The 17,739-nt window shown below is 53.5% G+C and overlaps 5 protein-coding genes across 5 annotated transcripts; 2 read left to right on the forward strand and 3 right to left on the reverse strand.

The window, feature by feature from the left end:
- Positions 1–132: 132 nt before the first annotated feature.
- On the reverse strand, positions 133–1,714 carry E0L32_005836 (uncharacterized protein; the record flags this gene model as incomplete). Its single annotated transcript, XM_031140402.1, has 2 exons — positions 133–1,446; positions 1,499–1,714. The coding sequence occupies 2 exons, from the start codon at positions 1,712–1,714 to the stop codon at positions 133–135; spliced, it is 1,530 nt and encodes a 509-aa protein (XP_030995344.1).
- Positions 1,715–2,267: 553 nt separating this feature from the next.
- Positions 2,268–4,510, reverse strand: E0L32_005837 (uncharacterized protein; the record flags this gene model as incomplete). The annotated part of the gene is made up of 3 exons (XM_031140403.1): positions 2,268–3,312; positions 3,365–3,581; positions 3,637–4,510. The coding sequence occupies 3 exons, from the start codon at positions 4,508–4,510 to the stop codon at positions 2,268–2,270; spliced, it is 2,136 nt and encodes a 711-aa protein (XP_030995345.1).
- Positions 4,511–5,701: 1,191 nt separating this feature from the next.
- E0L32_005838 (uncharacterized protein) lies at positions 5,702–7,446 on the forward strand (the record flags this gene model as incomplete). Its single annotated transcript, XM_031140404.1, has 8 exons — positions 5,702–6,125; positions 6,187–6,199; positions 6,257–6,281; positions 6,346–6,539; positions 6,600–6,612; positions 6,668–6,752; positions 6,810–7,254; positions 7,311–7,446. 8 exons carry the CDS (start codon positions 5,702–5,704, stop codon positions 7,444–7,446), a joined length of 1,335 nt encoding a protein of 444 aa, XP_030995346.1.
- Positions 7,447–10,081: 2,635 nt separating this feature from the next.
- E0L32_005839 (uncharacterized protein) lies at positions 10,082–14,152 on the forward strand (the record flags this gene model as incomplete). Its single annotated transcript, XM_031140405.1, has 3 exons — positions 10,082–13,868; positions 13,927–14,006; positions 14,090–14,152. The coding sequence occupies 3 exons, from the start codon at positions 10,082–10,084 to the stop codon at positions 14,150–14,152; spliced, it is 3,930 nt and encodes a 1,309-aa protein (XP_030995347.1).
- A 72-nt stretch (positions 14,153–14,224) lies between these two features.
- On the reverse strand, positions 14,225–16,921 carry E0L32_005840 (uncharacterized protein; the record flags this gene model as incomplete). Its single annotated transcript, XM_031140406.1, has 4 exons — positions 14,225–14,646; positions 14,805–14,830; positions 15,346–16,715; positions 16,766–16,921. The coding sequence occupies 4 exons, from the start codon at positions 16,919–16,921 to the stop codon at positions 14,225–14,227; spliced, it is 1,974 nt and encodes a 657-aa protein (XP_030995348.1).
- Between the last annotated feature and the right edge of the window lie 818 nt (positions 16,922–17,739).

Here is a 17,739-nt window from a genome sequence, read left to right on the forward strand (position 1 = left end):
AGAAGCAGATGAGGTTCGACTGTAGTCTAGGTAAATGAGTGCCTCGCCATTGACCTTGGAGAGCGTCCTCTTGCCCACCAAATCATCCTTCTGTGAAATGACTGCTAGTCTCCGCATACAAGTATTGGGGACCTAGCAGAGTCCCATCCGTAGCAGCTGGTTTCCAAATTCAATGAGATAGTAATCAGCATATATAAGACCATGATTCCAGTACCGATCATGGTCGTTGGCATTGGCGTTGGCAGTCGCATCCTTCAAGAGACTGTCAAAGGTGAGGCCTGACTGCACATCCTCTATCTCACACCGAGCTTCTTCTTGTCGAAAGGAGACCCGTGCCTTCTCTTGTGACAATGATAGGTCGATGGTGTCTCTGATGATGGCCAGGGCAGCATCCAGGTATCTGCCACTAAGTCGATGAGATCCTCTCGCCCGCAGGGTCTGTGACAAGAGCAACATTCCATTGGCAGCAATGACCCCTGCGGATGAATCTCGAAGAGCGTGGTTCTCCTCCACAGGCGCATCAAAGTCCCAGAGTGGTACGTAACGGCCCTTCTTGTGGGTGGTCCCGTCCGCATGTCCATACTCAACATCCACACAAGAGGGGGAAGTCTCCATGCGCAAGATGAAATATTCAGCTAGTCCACAGGCAGCTTCCATGAACTGCTTTTTCCCAGTCCACCGGAATGTCTGTGCATAGCCGAGAATGCCCCAAGCTTGTCCACGGGCCCAGGTCGAGTCGGCATTGTAGCCCTGTCCTGTGCGCTTTTCTTTCACTTCCCCAGTCACTGGTGAGAAGTTCACAACGTGGAAAGTACTGTATAGCATACCATCATAGCCATCACGGAATGCCTTTCTTTCCGGTCGTAGGTGAGTGCCTATTAAGGTTGAGGCATGTGTGGTCGCGGCATCGGCAAGAGCAGCCTGACCGGTGTGTGCCGCCGCGTAGTAGAGAAGATCTAGATTACACATAGAATCTATGATCACCAAGAAGTCCTCGGTCTTGGATGTGATATCGATGCCTCGTTGCGTCAGCGCGTCCCAAGATCGGATGGCGCCGACTCGGGTGTTATAACGGCTATGAAGACTCTTCGCAGCCGTTTTGACAGATTCCAGTGCTTCTCTGTCATGAAAAAGCTCCCACCGAGCCCGGAGAGATGGTTGCACCATAAATGCCATGTCATGCGTGTCGGTACGGGCTGCCATTGAGTGTATAGGTTGAGACCAGGTCAAACCGAGTTCCTCGAGGATGTGACGTGCGGTGCTAACGTTCTCACCAAGGCCTGAAGCTTGAGGATATTTTGTGAGTCGTTCGAGAACGGAATATATGCAGCCAGGGAAGAATCCACAGGTCCAGAAGGATGACTCCCGTAAGACATATTTGCCAGCCTTAGGCCCAGCTTGAGGTACAAACTCGGGGTAAGCCATCGGCGGGTTCTTCGGTGCCTCCTTATTAGGACCAGCTCTCGTTTGCAGGCGGGGATTTGGCAGTCAAACTTACGTTGTCTGTCAGCCCTTCCAGAGCGGTCCGAAGGATCTTGGCAGTCACATTTTCGGTGAACAGTTCGCCCAAGTAATCATTTAGAGGCTCTCTGATCTTCACCCCAATGCCTGTGGATCCACTCAAGCTGATCTCACTGTCTGCGGATGACAAAGGGTGCCCGTTATCAGAGTCCCTACTATTAGGTGCAAGACCTTCATCACTAGAAGTGTCCATGGCTGGTAGTTGAGGTGGCCGTACGCGTATGAAAGAATAAGATACACCGGCTTTTGGGCGGGTCAAGGTGTAGAGTACGCGGTTTGTGTTCGATCAATCGGCGAGGCGGAAACACAGCCAGTCACTTTTATGAAGGAAACACAGATCGAGGTACGACATCACTTTAAGAATGACACTGCCACTACTATGTTAAAATCCGGCTAGTCACTTTGTGAACATTGGCTGTGGAATAATGCCTATTTCCCGGGCCCAAGGCATCTGTGAGATCATCGGCCGGGCCATACCCCGATGCCCGACGCGTGGATTCGGGAAGCGGCGGGGAAGCAACAACAGACATTCTGGCTGTTCCCGGCGCTAACAGGCCCAGCTTGCGGGTCATGCATCATAACGTTCCTTCCGTGGCAGTTGGGAATTACAACGTCAGGTACCTGGGTCACTGAGATCGAAAGCCTTTGAGAATCACTCCTTTCCACCGTAGCAAACTGAATGATTTACAGAGATTACAAGCTGTACCAACGAAGTTAAGCTCAGCGGTTTCTTTCAATGTACCAATCTAGGCGTTACTGAATCTTATGAATTTGTCATCCTTGATGTCCACGATGTTCGGCCTTGATGCCCATCGCCTGCCAATACTTGGGTTTCCTGAGGTTCGTCCATTGGCTGTAGCCGACACGGCGAAGACGTAGGTCGCCAGAACAATCTCAAAACCAGGCTCTAGTCGTCTGGCCATATCGTGCATTACCACCGGTATCAAACTTCGTTGATAGGCAAGGTTTGTGTTTGAGTCGGGTTTCAAAGGGGAACAACTGACCGCAACCTCCGGAACGTCAGGACGTTGTGCGACGATGCCACTACCACCAGCATGCGACAGGATAAGGAGTGCACTGTCCTCTGGGAGAATTAGTTCACTGTCTCCGAGAGCAACACGATCCGTCAGTGTGCTGGTCAAGGGTAGCGCTCCTCCATCAGACTTGCGTCGTCCTGGGCAGGCAAACCCGCCTTCCACAGTGTGCAATGTAGGTATCGAAGTGAGGACCCGTATCTTATGGATTCGAATATGCCAGTCGGGCCAGCAGTCAGTCACAGGTATGAGAGTCGTATCTACTTGCACGGCTTCGTCACCCCATGGGTACCACCGGACTGTGGCGGCAGCGACGTCCTCTGTGCCACCCGCAGTCGAAAGCTTAAGCGTAGAAAACACGGCCTCTCTACACTTCCATTTCACCGCCCAGGTTTCGCATCCGTCCCGGCTAAGGGCCAAAGTATTATCGGGAGCGATCTGCTGGATCAGGGGTCCAGTAGGCACAGAGAATGGGAAAGATGATGAGTAGGCAAACTTGCAGTACTTGGCTTGCGTAGCCTTCATGGGCCATGCAACGAACTGTGCCGGCGATAACATGAAGTGATGATTGCCCTCCGGGTGATTGCAGATGAGTTGTCTTGGGGAAGGCACTAGGATCGGGCCGCTGAGAGGAGGGTACGCCTCTTCGGTGGCGCTCCAGAACTCGTCCGCATCCGAGAGTGACAGGACAATCAGCGCCTTGAGAGACCAGTAGACAGACTGCGGTGAATTGTAATCCTCACACATGTACATGTTTCTGTACCACTATTAGCTTTTTGGGAAGGGGAAGGAAGGTCGCCGTAACTTACGGATACAGCCATCCTATGTTCATTGTTCCATCAGGATAGAAAATAGACTCCGAGTGCCCAGCCCACCATCGGAGATGACGTAAGAGGAAACCCTTGACCGCGCCGGGTGTTGCTAAAGGCTCGGGCATATCCTGGACTTTGGCCACGGCCAGGGCTGCGAAATACCCGCCACAAGCAAATCTGTATGTGAGCGAGCGCCCAAATGGTATTGCAGAACCTGGAATGCTCTCGTCAGAAAGGATCAAATGTTAGTGAATTAGGTCGTTTTATACCTGCTGCATCAAAGTATCTCCAGAAGGAGGCTCCGAAATCTCTAGCCTGTGTTCTGTAGCGCTCTGCCCTTTCTGGATAGATAACTGCACCGTATTTGCAGAATAGCAGCTGGCTGAACTGGATGGCGAAGCTTCCGGAGTAGTAATCGACCTGTCTTCCAATTCCAATGCCGTCCCTTCTCCCTGCGGAGAGGTTCAACCGCTTCATATCTTCTTCTTGTTCTTCGGTTTGCCATTCGCCGTCACCAGACCAACCGTCTCCGATATAGAATGAGTCCAGTATTGCCAAGTCCAAGTCTAGCTCTTTGATAACGTCGGAGAGCGGCACTCGACAAACTTGGACCAACGCGAGGTTGGCAAACACCCGGAACCAGCGCCAATTAGTAGGCGGCATGTCCTTGCCATTCATACCACGGAGCCAGATCGTGATGTTAGCCTGTACCCTCTCATCCTGGCTCTGAAATAGCGTTTCAGGGGCTGAGAGAAGTGCAAATGAGACCATCTCCGCCTCCACCATTCGCTGGTCGCCATTTCCAATGGTACCCCAGTACTCCAGGTGCCCTGGGTCGGTCCCCGCACGCAGGCCGGTGATCCATGGCTGTAGATGTGACCGCCAGGGCTTTTCTTCCCTCGATTCAGAATCCGCCGCATCCAAGGTCGAAAGCAAGGGGCCAACAGCCCAGAGGGGACGTGCAAAGCCTTCCAGCTGCGCTGCCGACTCATCAAAGTGTGCACCCGTGTCGACTGGGAGGCGAATTCGCGCGCAGTCTGGAGAGGCGTACTTTGCCAAAGGCTGAAGCAGCGCAAGAGCTGCTTTGAAGACATCGTCGCGTGTGCGCAGCGGATTATCAGTGAAGCCCGTTAGACCCGGCATTGCGGGAGGAGATCGGATGTCGAACAAATACGAGGTGAGCCCAGGCAGTCCTTATTGACTGGCTGTTCATATCTTCCTCGAATCATTGGGCCTAAGATGCGAATGCGAAGTGTAGGTATTCTAGCTCGGAGCTCGGAGCAAGTCCCTCTCCAAGTCCACCCCGCCACCGACCCATTCCGGAGTCGCCACCCCGCAATGTTTCCCTGCAGAACCGAGCAGAAGCATGCCAGACATGCTGCGAGGTCGGATCCCTCCCCTTTAACGATACTCACCCTAAATTGGAGCTGTTGATATGGAAGCCTCCCCTGACCCTACTATTGTATTTGTCTCCATGCCTGGCCATGGACGTCCAGCTGCATCTGTTAAGTGCGCCAACGCCCACCCCTGGACGCGACGATTTGGGGCACTGTGTCGGTCAGCTGTCCTACCCGATCACTCGTGCCGACTTTCGGTTTCTCTACTGTTGCTTGCATGCTCACACGGGTGGCCCTTTTCTGCGTGGTTTTGACAGGTTGGCATGTAGTCTACCTAGGTAGTTGGGGATGGGGCCTTCGTCGAGCAGCTCTTCTGTCCCCTCGATACAAAGAACCTTTAGTCGTGTGAGGTTATGCTGCAGAGAGTTTGCTTGTATCGAGGAATCTGGTTGAGATTAGATCCGGAATTCCTCAGTACATGTAAAATACGTGATCTACATTACATATAGGCTACCTCGAGAAGCAAACACACAACCGTCCAACCTAGAACAAAGCTAAATGTGTATCACACTGTGAATATGGTGTACTTTTGTCACGTGTTAACCTTTATAAACTCTGTGCATAGGCACTAACTTCCTCTGCGATGTCTCCCATAGAAACCCCCGGGTTGGTCTATTCTGCTTGCGTCCACTCGTGCCATCTCAGCAGCCGCCCTTTCTCGGCAACATATCGGACAAGTCCCGCACCAACCTTTGTATTGGAACGGTAGGATGGGCTCTTTGCCTAGATAACGGTACTTATTTCCTGTCGGGACGTATCAACGGATCGTGACATTGTCGTCCTTAGCCGTAATAAACTCCTCTCAGCCGCCCGGGTAAAATATGTGTGCCGGAAAGCCTGCCCAGAGCTGAGTCGACCACGTATATGACTCGACGCACCTCTATTTTCAGCGTCCTTTCTACTAACTATTCTTCACGATAACTTTGCAGACGGAAAAATGAGGTTCACTCTGATATCGACGATCGTGGCGACGGTGGGTCTCGGCATGGCGCAACTGTCTGGTAAGGTAGGCCCTTCAACTTCCCGGGAAGACAAGGCCGCCAAGAAGCTTTGCAACATTCTCGATCATGGAGGAGTAGCTTCCGAGACAACAGACAACAGTATGGCCATAACGAAGGCCTGGGAGTCTTGTAAGGAAGGTGGTCAAATACTCATTCCAGAGGGTAAATTCGGCCTCGGGAAGTGGATCGAGCTGTCAGGTGGAAAGGGCCTGTCACTCAATCTTGAGGGTATCATCATTCGGTCTGGGAATGGAACTGCTGGTGAAAGCATGATCACAGTGCAGAAGACCGAAGACTTTGAATTTTACAGCGCTAGCTCGAAAGGTGCGATCCAAGGATATGGGTTTGAGTTCCACGAGAGTGAGTTAAGCTGGCCGCAGATGGACTTCCTTTCTTCTGAGCTAATCTTTTTGATAACCAGGGAACTCAAGTGGGTGAGTATTGTATTTCCAAGCAAGGTGGCCAATGTTTAATGCTAATGGAAGACTCAGACCAGGCATGCTCAGTCTTTCCGAAGTAAGAGGCCCATAATGCAATACAGATCACTTATATTCCCAGCTGCTGACATCATCCCTTCTAGGTAACCAGCTTCAGTATTCATGACCTGGCACTGGTGGACTCTCCCTCGTCCCACCTCAGCGTGGACAGGTCCGCCAATGGTGAGATATTCAACTTGGTCGTTCACGGTGGTGACCGGGCAGGTCTCAATGGAGTTGATGTCTCGAGTACCAACATTTGGGTTCATGACTTGGAAGTCTCCAATGGTGATGATTGGTAAGTTATTTTCCTTCCAGGTCTAACCGCCTATTGAGCTGACCCTGGATACAATCTTAGTGTCGCCGTCAAAGTGAGTGCTCTGGCGATCCCATAGATGTGCACGTGATACTAGTATATGGCTTTAGAGTCCAGCAAGCAACGTGCTTATTGAGTCTATCTTCTGCAACCTATCCGGTGGCTGTGCAGTTGGCCCCTCTGGAGAGAATACAAGTGAGCCTCGGCCCATGCTCGCGATATTGCCTGTATTTGGCTAACCCGGTTCTTTAGACATCACTGAAATCATCTACCGAAACATCTACTCTCAGCGGTGTAAACACATGCTCTCGATCAAGTCAAACGGCGGTTCGGGGTTCTTCAACAATGCCATCTTCACGAACTTCACTGGCCATACCAATGATGACGCCATTAACCTTGATTCCAAGTGGCAGTCTCAGGAGCCGGCCCCAGGTGAAGGGGTAGAATACGACTACCTGGATTTCACTAACTGGGCTGGCACCTGCAAGAATAACAAAGTGCCTCTGATACATCTACAGTGCTCGCCTGACATCCTTTGTGGTAGTCTCAATGTAGACTCCGTCAATGTCTGGACAGAGGCTGGCGATAGTGTGTCATATGTGTGCGAGAATGCCTACGGGATGGGCGCTTGTATGAACCCTTTCGCTGGCAATGGTAGATACACGAGCACAACATCTGTCACTTCAATGGCACCAACGTGAGTTCTCCCAGCACCATAATCAGCCAGCATCTATCTGAATTGACGCTTTCTAGGAGCTATGCTATCACAACAATGCCGGCAGAGATTACTCAGGGGTTGGGTGTCACGACCTCGATCGACATACCCCCTGTTCCCACTACCTACTTCCCAGGGTTGAAGCCGGCCAGCACGCTGTTGGGCAAAGTCTGAATCATTGAAAGGGAAGACGTGTAAAATACTTCTCTTGACTAGCTATTTTGAAGGACAAATGAATTAGATATAGACTTTCCCATGACTACGGCCCTTTATTTGTCACCGGATTTCTGTAGCACGGCGGAACTACAAGTGGACATGATACAAGAGCTGCTCCGTTGAGGTGTGAAACTTGATTCCAATAGTATCCATAGGGCTCTTGGGATTTGTTATACTTTGACTTCCCTCCGAGATTTAACCAAACCCATCATATATGACTTGAAAATCGTGGTCGTGGAGGGTTCACCCGGGGCCCTATCAGTTCTCGGATGCAATGGTGATGAGTTCATAGTGCCAAAGTCTGATACAAATAACGTACATGTGAGTTTAATGATCGTAAGAAAGGAATTTTTCGCGGCCTTCATTGATTTGGGCATCTGGAAAGCCAGCTAGCCGGAACCGGGTTATGGGTGGACGCACTCCGATACAAAGTTCATCACTACAATGCCTGATGTTCACACGAATCGTCTAGGGCCAGTCCCATTACGAATATCTGGGAATAGCACTTGAACACGTCAAGGGAGCGTATCCTCTTCGGAGGCCGATATCCTGTAATTAGCTATCCATGCTTGTGCTACTGATCGCAGCCACTTACTCTAATATTCTCAATATTGCCCAGGTTTGCCGCAGCGGGTAGAGCAGGGTGTGATAGTATCCTCCAATCGGAGTGGGTTGTTTGGCAGTATCAAAGCCCCCGATGGCTCCTTGCATGTTACTCAGCAGGGTCACTCATGTGTGCTAAGGTGACACCAAAACAGGTCCACGACCCTCTGAGCCGAAGCCATCGTGGCTTTTCTGCCTGCAGGAACATTCGATCCGATGTGGCTGGAAGTGCGTGAGAGAGATCACAAACATGGACGGCTATCGTCCGTTGGTGCTGGTGGAGTGATGATATCATTTCGCATTCAATATGCATTCAATATTGGAGGAAAGAAATGACCTAGCATCGATGGCTGCCGATGCTGCCATGCTGTACGACTTTGACTCAAGATGCGACGTTGAAGAAGCAAAGAAAATGATACAACCGCTCAGCTGTTGCACAGAAACCCGGTTTCGTATCACCGCGTTCGGCAGGGCTGCAAACGCCCGTACTACACGCCAAATAAGATGAGAGGCGTCAGATCTTGGATGATAAGCTTCGTTAGTCTCACCTGGGCCGGCGGTCTGGGTGAGGACTGCCTTTACATGTCTCGCTCGACTTTTGGTTGAAAGACCCGAGATGCGGGAAGAGGATATTGAGACACGACAACACATGCGACAGTTAGAACTATCTATTTCTGTGCTTGACTTGTGTTACCTGGATGCGTTTTCGCGATGACAAAGGACGTGCAGCTTGTGCGAAGGTTCGGATCAACGATCACACTACCCCTGCTTATGTGGGGGGTGCATTTGAGACGAAGCTCATTTCCCAGAAGGAGACCCCGGCCTGGCAAATATCCTTGTAGAGAGGGCTGACAGACAGTAAGCACGGAGTATGCAGGCAAAGACACCTCTTCCCTTGCTTTGCCACGTCTAGATAAGTGGAAAATCTCTCGCCTGCTCATCTCTATGGCCCACCAGCAGACGCTACTCGCCGCGCTACATTTAAGCTTGTCTTGGCAGGCGAAAAGGATGGGCTTCGCTTGAGAAAATCACGGGCATGGGTATCGATCGTGCGGGCGAGATTGGTGGACTCTGGAGGAGCTATTCGGTAGAGCTGGTCCCATCATCCCATGTGCGTGCTGGATAGGCGGCGGACTGGGCCTGACTGGGCCTGACTGGACCTGAGTTGGCTCGCTAGCTGTCCCCAGAAACGGGCACTATTGCTCAATAGTCGTCAGCGCTACGGCTGCCAAGCCCTGCCAGTCCTGTCTCAATTTGTCTCGATCTAATCTTCATACATCTGCCTGTGCCTTGCAGGAGCAAAGGGGACAGGAGAGACACCTGCCCTGAGACCTTCCCGCTGTGCCGCTGTCTCGGGTCGGGCTGTACCCAATTATTACGGCGTCGCCTGATGAGAACCCCTATCCCTGACTCTCCATCCATCCTTGTGGGCTCCTTGCACAGCTGAAGCTGCATTCGGCCTAGCCGCCCAATACTTGCGGATCTAGTCAGGTCGAAATTCATGTCTGTTGGTGTTGGATCCGGACAAGGCGGCGATCTCAGCACCCCCATGCGAGCATCGCAGCAGAAAAGATGGAGGAATTGTTGGAGCTGGACCCAGAGCTGCAGCAAACCCGCACCGGAAAGCTCAAGACCCATGCCGTGCCAAGATGTTGGACAAGATCCTGGGTGTGATCCTTCTTCCAATTTGGATCCCATATATCTTCCCATACCCACCCTGCTGCCACTCGGTTCTGCGAGTCCTTCTTTCGAATGCCAAGCCTTTGCCTCGCCCTGATAGCTCAGCTCCTGTTTGAAGTTTGAGTCTGGAGGGAGTTGACCAGCCCAGATCCCCAAGTCACTCGTTCTTTGCTGCACCATGCGCTGGCTTTTTGGGGTCGCGGCCTCCCTGCCGGCCCTGGTCGCCGGCCTGGCCTCGACGGATTCTATCCGGGATGCTGTAGGTTCCATTCTGGCCCGACCGGAGCCATGATCCGCCCTCGGAGCGACGATGCTAACAGGGTATCTTTCCGTGCTACAGGACCAAGTCCTGTCCGGCTATTTGCCAAATCACAACATCAACCCGGATCTGGCCGCTTCTTCGGACTTCAAGAACCTTTGGACCTTTACCTCTCCGGATAACAAGGAGCTGCATCTCGCTAAGCCGCTCATCTACACCCCGGCTGGCAGCCCGGAGCTGGTCATTACCGCCTCCGAAATGAACAATGTCCGCATTTTCAACAGCAAGACCGGTGCCATCATCAAGCAGCGTCAATTGCAACCTCCGTTTTCCTCCGGTGACAGCAACTGCGGCGACATCAACCCATGGGTCGGCGTTACCGGCACCCCCATTATCGACGCCAACACCGACATCATGTACCTCTTCTCCAAGGGGTACAAGGATGGCTTCACCTCTGGCACCGCAAACGGTATCTACAAGATGTACGCCATCCGTATCCCCACGCTTGAGGATGTTGAGGGCTTTCCCGTCGTCATCGATGGCCACAACGCCGACAACGACCATGCCCGGTACTTCGTCGCCGGAGTCGCCCTTCAACGGCCCGCGCTGACCGAGCTCAACGGCCACATTGTCGCCGGTTTTGGGTCGCATTGCAGCCGCTGGAACTACACCGGATACCTCATCTCTGTCAGCAAGACGCCCGGAGTTGGTGTTTCTGGTATGTTCGCTACTGAGTCTGCACCGGGTGCGCCGAAGCCCCAGCCTCTCGACCTGGCCGTCGAGAATGGAGGCAAGGCCGGTATCTGGCAAGCCGGCTTTGGCCTTCCTACGATGGGAAACAACATTTTCTTCGTCACTGGAAACGGTCAAGGCCACCAGAACGGCAACATTCCTGCCAACGGTCGCCTGCCCATGTCGACTCTTGACGAATCCATCGTGAGAATGGAGATGTTGGAAGATGGCAAGTTCAAGCTCATCGACTATTTCCAGCCATATGACTACATTGGTCTTGATGCCGGCGATCGTGACGTTGGCTCGAGTGGTCTCTGCACCCTAGACGGATCCGTGTTCAACGGTGCTGGCGTTAGCCGTATGGGCGTTGTGGCCGGCAAGGAAGGTCGGGCCTACATTGTCAACCTGGACAACCTGGGTGGTTTCCGCCAAGGTGCGAACGGCGGCGATGCCACCGTACAGACCATTGAGCTTGGCGGCTCGCTATTCGGCGGCTTTGGTAGCTACCCGGCCGAGGGCGGCTATATCTATGCGACCACGGTGGGCGGGCCTCTGCGCGCCTGGAAGCTCGGACACGATGGTGCTGGCAAGCCCGTTTTCTCTCTCGCCGGGACTTCGCAATGGATTTCAGCTGGTCGTGTGGGCGTGGGCCAGATGACAATTACATCCGACAACGGCAAGCAGGGAACCGGTATCGTCTGGGTGACTGACCCCAACGAAGGTCTGGTTGCCTTCCGTGCTGTCCCCCAGGACGGTGTCATGGTCCGTATCAACACCCCCAAGATCCAAGGCGCCAACAAGTTCCAGCGCCCGGCCTTCGGCAATGGCCGTGTCTTTGTCAGTTCCAACGTCAATAAGCTCTACGCTGTCGGCTCCAATGTCGCGTCGGCGCTCAACTGCACAGACCCGGTCAGTTTTGGCGATGTGAGTGCCGGCTCCGTCGCCACCGCAACAGTCACCTGCAAGGCCGTCACCCAGATTTCTGCCATCAAGGGCTGCTCACCCGCTGATTCGTCGTTCCGGTGTGACAACTCAACGCTCCCTCAGGGTGCGGTCGCCTCCGGCACTACGTTCACTTTCCCCGTGACCTGGGATTTGCAAACCCCTGGATCCAGCATCAAGCCCGGGTTTGTGAGTAGCTCGTTGACCATCAGCCTCACTGCTTCGGGCGGCTATGCGTCAACCGTGGCCGTGCCTGTGCAGGGAAACATTGTAAGCAAGGGGCCGTTCTTGACAACGACCCCTACCGAGGTCGACTTTGGGAGAATGCTCAAGACCGATGGCCCTATGCCTGGTCTTACAGCGGCTACTGTGCTCCAGAATGCTGGCAATGGCACCCTCACCTTCATTGGCGCTGCTTCTCAGGATACTCAAGGAAACTATGTCAACATCACCTCGGCCGGGCAGCTCGGCTCAGGCTTCTCGTCGAGCAACTTCCCGACCAAAGACCAGACACTTGCTGCTGGTCAAAGTATTACCCTCTCGCTGGCTTTCAACGGCAACGCCATCGGAAATTACTCCACCCGTGTGACCGTTTGGTCGGATGGTGGTGTATCTATCATCACCCTGAAGGCTTTCATCGCCAACCCGCCTGTCGTCACCTTCGACATTTCAGACGGTGCTGGCGGTTGGCAGGCCCTCGAGAACTACAAATTCTCGTTCGGCGACGTTGTTGGAGGGACCACCGTCCAGAGGCAGCTCCGTGTTTGCAACTCGGGCGGCTCAAACTTGATCATCAGTATCTCCAAGCCTCCGTCGTCGGTTCATCTTCTTGCCCTGAATCCTACGACCGACCTGTATGAGGGAACTCAGATCGAGCCCGGCAAGTGTTCGGCCGGCACCGTTGCAGTTATCCCCGGCACAATTCAGCCAAACCACCCGGCACGAACTATCACAGATGCTTGGGCCATCGGCAGTGACGGCCTTGACCCGGTGACGGGTCAGCCATCTGGTCGCCACGACATTACTTTCACTGCCAGGCTCGTCAGCAGGCAAGTCGGCCCCAAGCTTGCAGATGGCTCTGCTCGTTACCAATACGTGGGCTGCTTCGCCGACACCAAGTTTGGTCGCAACCTGGCCAACTCGGTCAACAGCAAGGAGCAGGCCGACAAGAACACGGTCGAGCAATGCGAGCAGCTTTGCATGGACCGTGGCTTCGCGATTGCAGGCTTGCAGTACCACCGTGAATGCTGGTGTGGCAACTCATTCAAATACCCGCAGTCGCTGAGCAACGAAAACGAGAACCTGTGCACCTTCGACTGCACTGGCGACGACACCGAGGCCTGTGGTGGTGATGGTGGCTACATGAGCGCGTATGCCGATGTGACCAAATTCGATATCCCTGGCTTCCTCGCTGGCGTGAACAACGGCACTACTTCGAGCAGCTCGTCTGTTGCTCCCAGCAGCACGTCCTCGAGCACTACTTCTGGCATCAGCTCCACCGTATCATCCACCGTATCAACAACTTCGAGCTCAAGCACCGCATCATCAAGCTCTGTGTCATCCTCGAGTGTAACTTCTTCGACCTCGGGCTCGAGCTCTGTCTCACCGTCTCCTACATCAACAGGCTCTCCGCTCAACCCCAGCCAACCCCCCACTGTCGCCGACAGGTGGGTTTATGCTGGCTGCTACCAAGACTTGGTCGACGACGTTCGCGTCTTGAGCGCGGCGAGCACGGCTTCGGATGACATGACCATCGACAAGTGCGCGGCGTTCTGCACCAGCGGAGCATACAACGGCGGTGCCTTCAACTTCTTCGGTCTTGAGTACGGCAGAGAGTGCTACTGTGGCTGGCAGGTAGATGCAAGCCTCGCGGCACCGGAGTCGGAGTGCCCCAGTGCCTGCGCAGGTTCTTCTGTCGGTCTGTGCGGAGGCGGTAAGAGACTGTCTGTCTGGCGCAACTCGGTCCCCAACAAGGTCCCCTCGGATCCTGTGCATGTTCAACGATCGGGCCCTTACAGGTGGATGGGATGCCGTACCGAGGGCACCAACGGCCGGGCTCTCAAGGGCAAAAGCTATGCCGCAGACACTGTCGACGTCGATGCCTGCTCGACCTTTTGCGCTGCTGGTAGCTTCACCTACATGGGCGTCGAGTATGGTCGTGAATGTGAGTCTTTCCCCGCTCCCTCTCTAGGACCAAATCATAGCTGACTTCGGGTGGTTAGGTTACTGTGGAAATGACATTGGAGCTGGTGTCAAAGAGGCGCCCACTTCCGAGTGTAAGACTCTGTGCAAGGGCAACCGGGTAAGTGGATTATTTCATTGTTCGTCTTTGCTGCACGATTGATACTAACAACTTTGTCAGCTTCAATACTGTGGTGCTGGTAGCAGACTGGACTTCTACACCTTTGCTCCCCTCGCGTCATCGGCCACATCCAGCTCTACGAGTAGCACGGTCCCCAGCACTACTAGTCCTTCGAGCACAAGTGCCACAACCACCACCAGCATTTCCTCGACTTCTGTTCAGAGCACGTCGACATCTTCGTCGTCCTCGAGTACGGAGACTAGCTCCTCCAGCTCCAGCTCAACATCGTCCTCGATAAGCAGCAGTTCATCGGTGTCAACCGAACAGCCTACCACCACGACGTCCTCGTCATCCTCCTCGTCAACTTCCTCATCATCTTCCTCATCATCTTCCTCGTCATCTTCATCCTCATCGTCCTCCTCATCCTCATCTTCCTCCTCATCCTCCTCATCTTCCTCGTCTTCCTCGTCGTCGACTTCCTCTTCGTCTTCCTCCAGCTCGACTTCTTCCTCTTCGTCATCCTCATCCAGCTCGTCCTCCGTCGCATCATCCCCGACCACCGTCGACGCCACCACCACCTCGTCCACATCAGTCACCACGACCTTTATAACCAGCACGACTTCGGCGCCATTCCCAACCGCTACTGACGGTTACTACTACATCGGCTGCTTCCAAGACCTATCGTCAGGCCACGCACTACCCCGCCTGCTTGCCAATAACAGCGTGACGCCTGAGCTGTGTATCGCACACATTCGCTCCCGCGCTGAAGCCCCCAAACCCACGGCACGTCCCTCTTACCTAGCACTCGAGTACCATCACGAGTGCTACGCTGGCAACACGTTTGACTTCAAGACGAGTGCTGTAACGTCGCTCGTGGGCCCCAACGCTTGCAAGGATTACTGCTACGGCAGCGTCAGGACTTTCTCCACCGACGGCACGCTCACAACGACGACGGGTACGGCCAACTACTGCGGTGGCGCCAAGATGTTTGATTTATACGCTCTGGCCACCTCGGTCGACTTTCCTACCGTAAATGGGCCTGTTCAAACCGCAACTGCGAAATAGAATTCTTGTACATACATTGGGGTCATAAACTTGAAGGCCTCCATGCCAGGATTTAAAGACAATTGTTGATATAATATTATCTTATTCATGAATTGCTTTGCTCGACTGTTCTGGGCTTCAACGCGTGACTTTTGTATTCACCCTTGACGTGGCGACATCAAGTTGTATCACAACCTTGAAATGACGCACAGGGCTTGCCTTCTAGAGTTGGAACCTCTGTGCCACCGTGAGTTCCACATTTTGATTTTCTTTGTGTAGCCTCTTGTTGTCTAACCAGTATACGACCATGATGATGCCAGCCATGATGATGCTCCCGATATAGAGCAGAATGATGGCTAGCCACGCATTGGTGTACCTGGGAGAGTCGTTGGCCTGAAACAGCTGAGCTCCACTAAGGCCACCAAGATTGCTTCCCATGACTACGAGGGCAAGTCCCACGCTGCGACGAGCTGCGGAGCGCGCGTTGATGTTGAGCCATGCATCATTCAAGCCTTGTGACAGCGCATTGCCTGACATGAGAAGGGTAAAGACGGCGTATTTAGTCCATTTACCGGCAGAGACGGGCAAACCAAACATCACGCCAGCGAAGGCAATGGACCAGATCGATGCAACAATGCACCATGGACCTCTCAGGTGGGTGGCTTCCGAGGCGAATGAGATGGCGAAAGACAAGACGACTACTGCGAAGCTGCTGACGGAGTTGAGGAGGTTCACGCGGGTAGTGTCGAAGCCAAGGGACTTGATGATGCTGGGCCCATAGACTTGCAGGCCTCCCTTTGGGGCGAGAGCGAGTATGTTGAAGACAAGGTGTAGCCATAAACGGAAGTCGGTCAGCGCGGCCAAGTAGGAACGCCAGGTGAGCTGCGCTCTAGCCTCTTGCTTGGACGCATCATCAACGATCAGACGTGAACGCATAACTTCCCTCTCTCTTTCCGTGAAAAAGTCCCAACGTTTGTGAATAGGTGTAGTGCAGGTCGGGCTCCAGGGCAAGAAGGCCACATGGACAAGGAAGATGAACAGCGAGCAGAGCCTTCGACTAATGAAGTTGTCAGTCTCGATCAAACTCATCTGCGCAGGAAGTACTCCCGAGTAGATGGTGCCAATCTTACTAATAAAAAGCCATTGCCAGCCAGCGTAGCCCATGCGGCCCCCGAGTTGGAGAACCCCGGCCGCTATGAGCGACCCAGTGGCCGCCGCGAAGTAGTTCCCAAAGTAAAATATAGCTGTTCGTAACGCGAGTTCCTTCTCTCTGTAGAAGAGAGATAGCATGTACTGCGCTCCAAAGATGTATCCTGCTTCGAAAAGACCGAGGATAAAGCGGGTGGCGAGAAAATTGTCGCTGTTCTTGCACCAGGCCTGGGCGAGGCTGATGATACCGAAGCAGAAGACCTGAGCAGTGAGCCAAACTGGGGCGCCAACCTTTTGGAGGAGAGCATTTGCAGGAAGCTCGGCAATAACGATACCAGCTTGCATCAACGACGCGCCAGCATTCACTTGTGATTGTGTCAGTCCCAAGTCTTTCTTGATGGTATCCGTGAGTGCGTTGCTAATATTGCTGCGGTCGAGCTGCAGGACGAAGAAACCGGAGACGAGAATGGGCATCAAATAGAGATCGAGCCTGGAGTAAGGAGGGTGAGCAGGGAACTATGACCAACGAGTAAGGATAGAACTATTGTAGCCTACTTCCATCTCACGCGTCTCTCTTCCTCAGGGGTCCATGTCTCTGTGACTCCAGTGGTAGTCTGAGGACGCTCAGGTTCGTGCTCCGAAGCTGACATCTTCGTTTCCAGGGTATTGTCCAAGTTCGGAGACTGGACCCGGTCGGGGAGTGCTTTGCTCGACTTTTCCATGTTCATCAATGCGGACAGTACAATGGGCCGATTATCCACAAAGTCTGAGACCTAGGACGGGTGCTCCTGGAGGCTGCTGGGGCCAGTTGTCGTTCAAATAGTGCAGCTTGATGGGCCTGCTGCTTCCCCAGATTCCCCCGCTATCAGGCCTCGGAGGTCAACGATGACTAGACGCAATCTGGGCCCTTGATAGAAGACAACCGGACAGTAGCTTGGTGAATGCGAGCGCCTAACAACAAATAGTTGTGCCGCCGGGAGGTCCGAGGGTGAGGACTAAGAACGACTGGAGTCTGGCATTTTTCCAGGCCGAAAGCCGAGTCAAAGGCGCCATCCTGGACTGCAAAGGAACCTTTGTTTTCTCCCAAGAACAGACGTCGGCCCGTCTGACGACCCATTTTGCGACCAGGTCCCAGGAAGGTGTCAATAGGTAGTGTCTCATCTTGGGTGTGATGCAGGGTATCTCATACATTTCGCTAGCAGAGAGCTGCTTCCTGGTTAGGTTGGGAGAGTGAGTGCCTCAATCTTAGGACATAGAATCGAAGAAGCGGACGATTAACATGCCCTAATTTCATCCGAAATGCCCGTTTTTGTAAGCCCATCGGCCTTGGAATTCGCAAGATGACTTTCGATGTCAAAGAACGGAAAAGCCTGGAGCAGCCTGTACAAGGCCGCAGAGCACGTCAGACCCCGTTGAGGCTCGGCACTTCGCCGGGCCGAGTGGGGCTGGTGGCTTGTCGTTTTCCGGTCACTCGACCTATCTCCAACATCAACACACGAGTTTACTCGAGCTTTCCGTCTCGTCACATCATTCAACGATA

This window comes from Thyridium curvatum (genome assembly GCF_004353045.1).
Source record: "Thyridium curvatum strain D216 chromosome Unknown NODE_32_length_403697_cov_78.906415, whole genome shotgun sequence".
In the NCBI taxonomy this organism is placed as follows: Eukaryota; Fungi; Ascomycota; class Sordariomycetes; order Thyridiales; family Thyridiaceae; genus Thyridium; species Thyridium curvatum.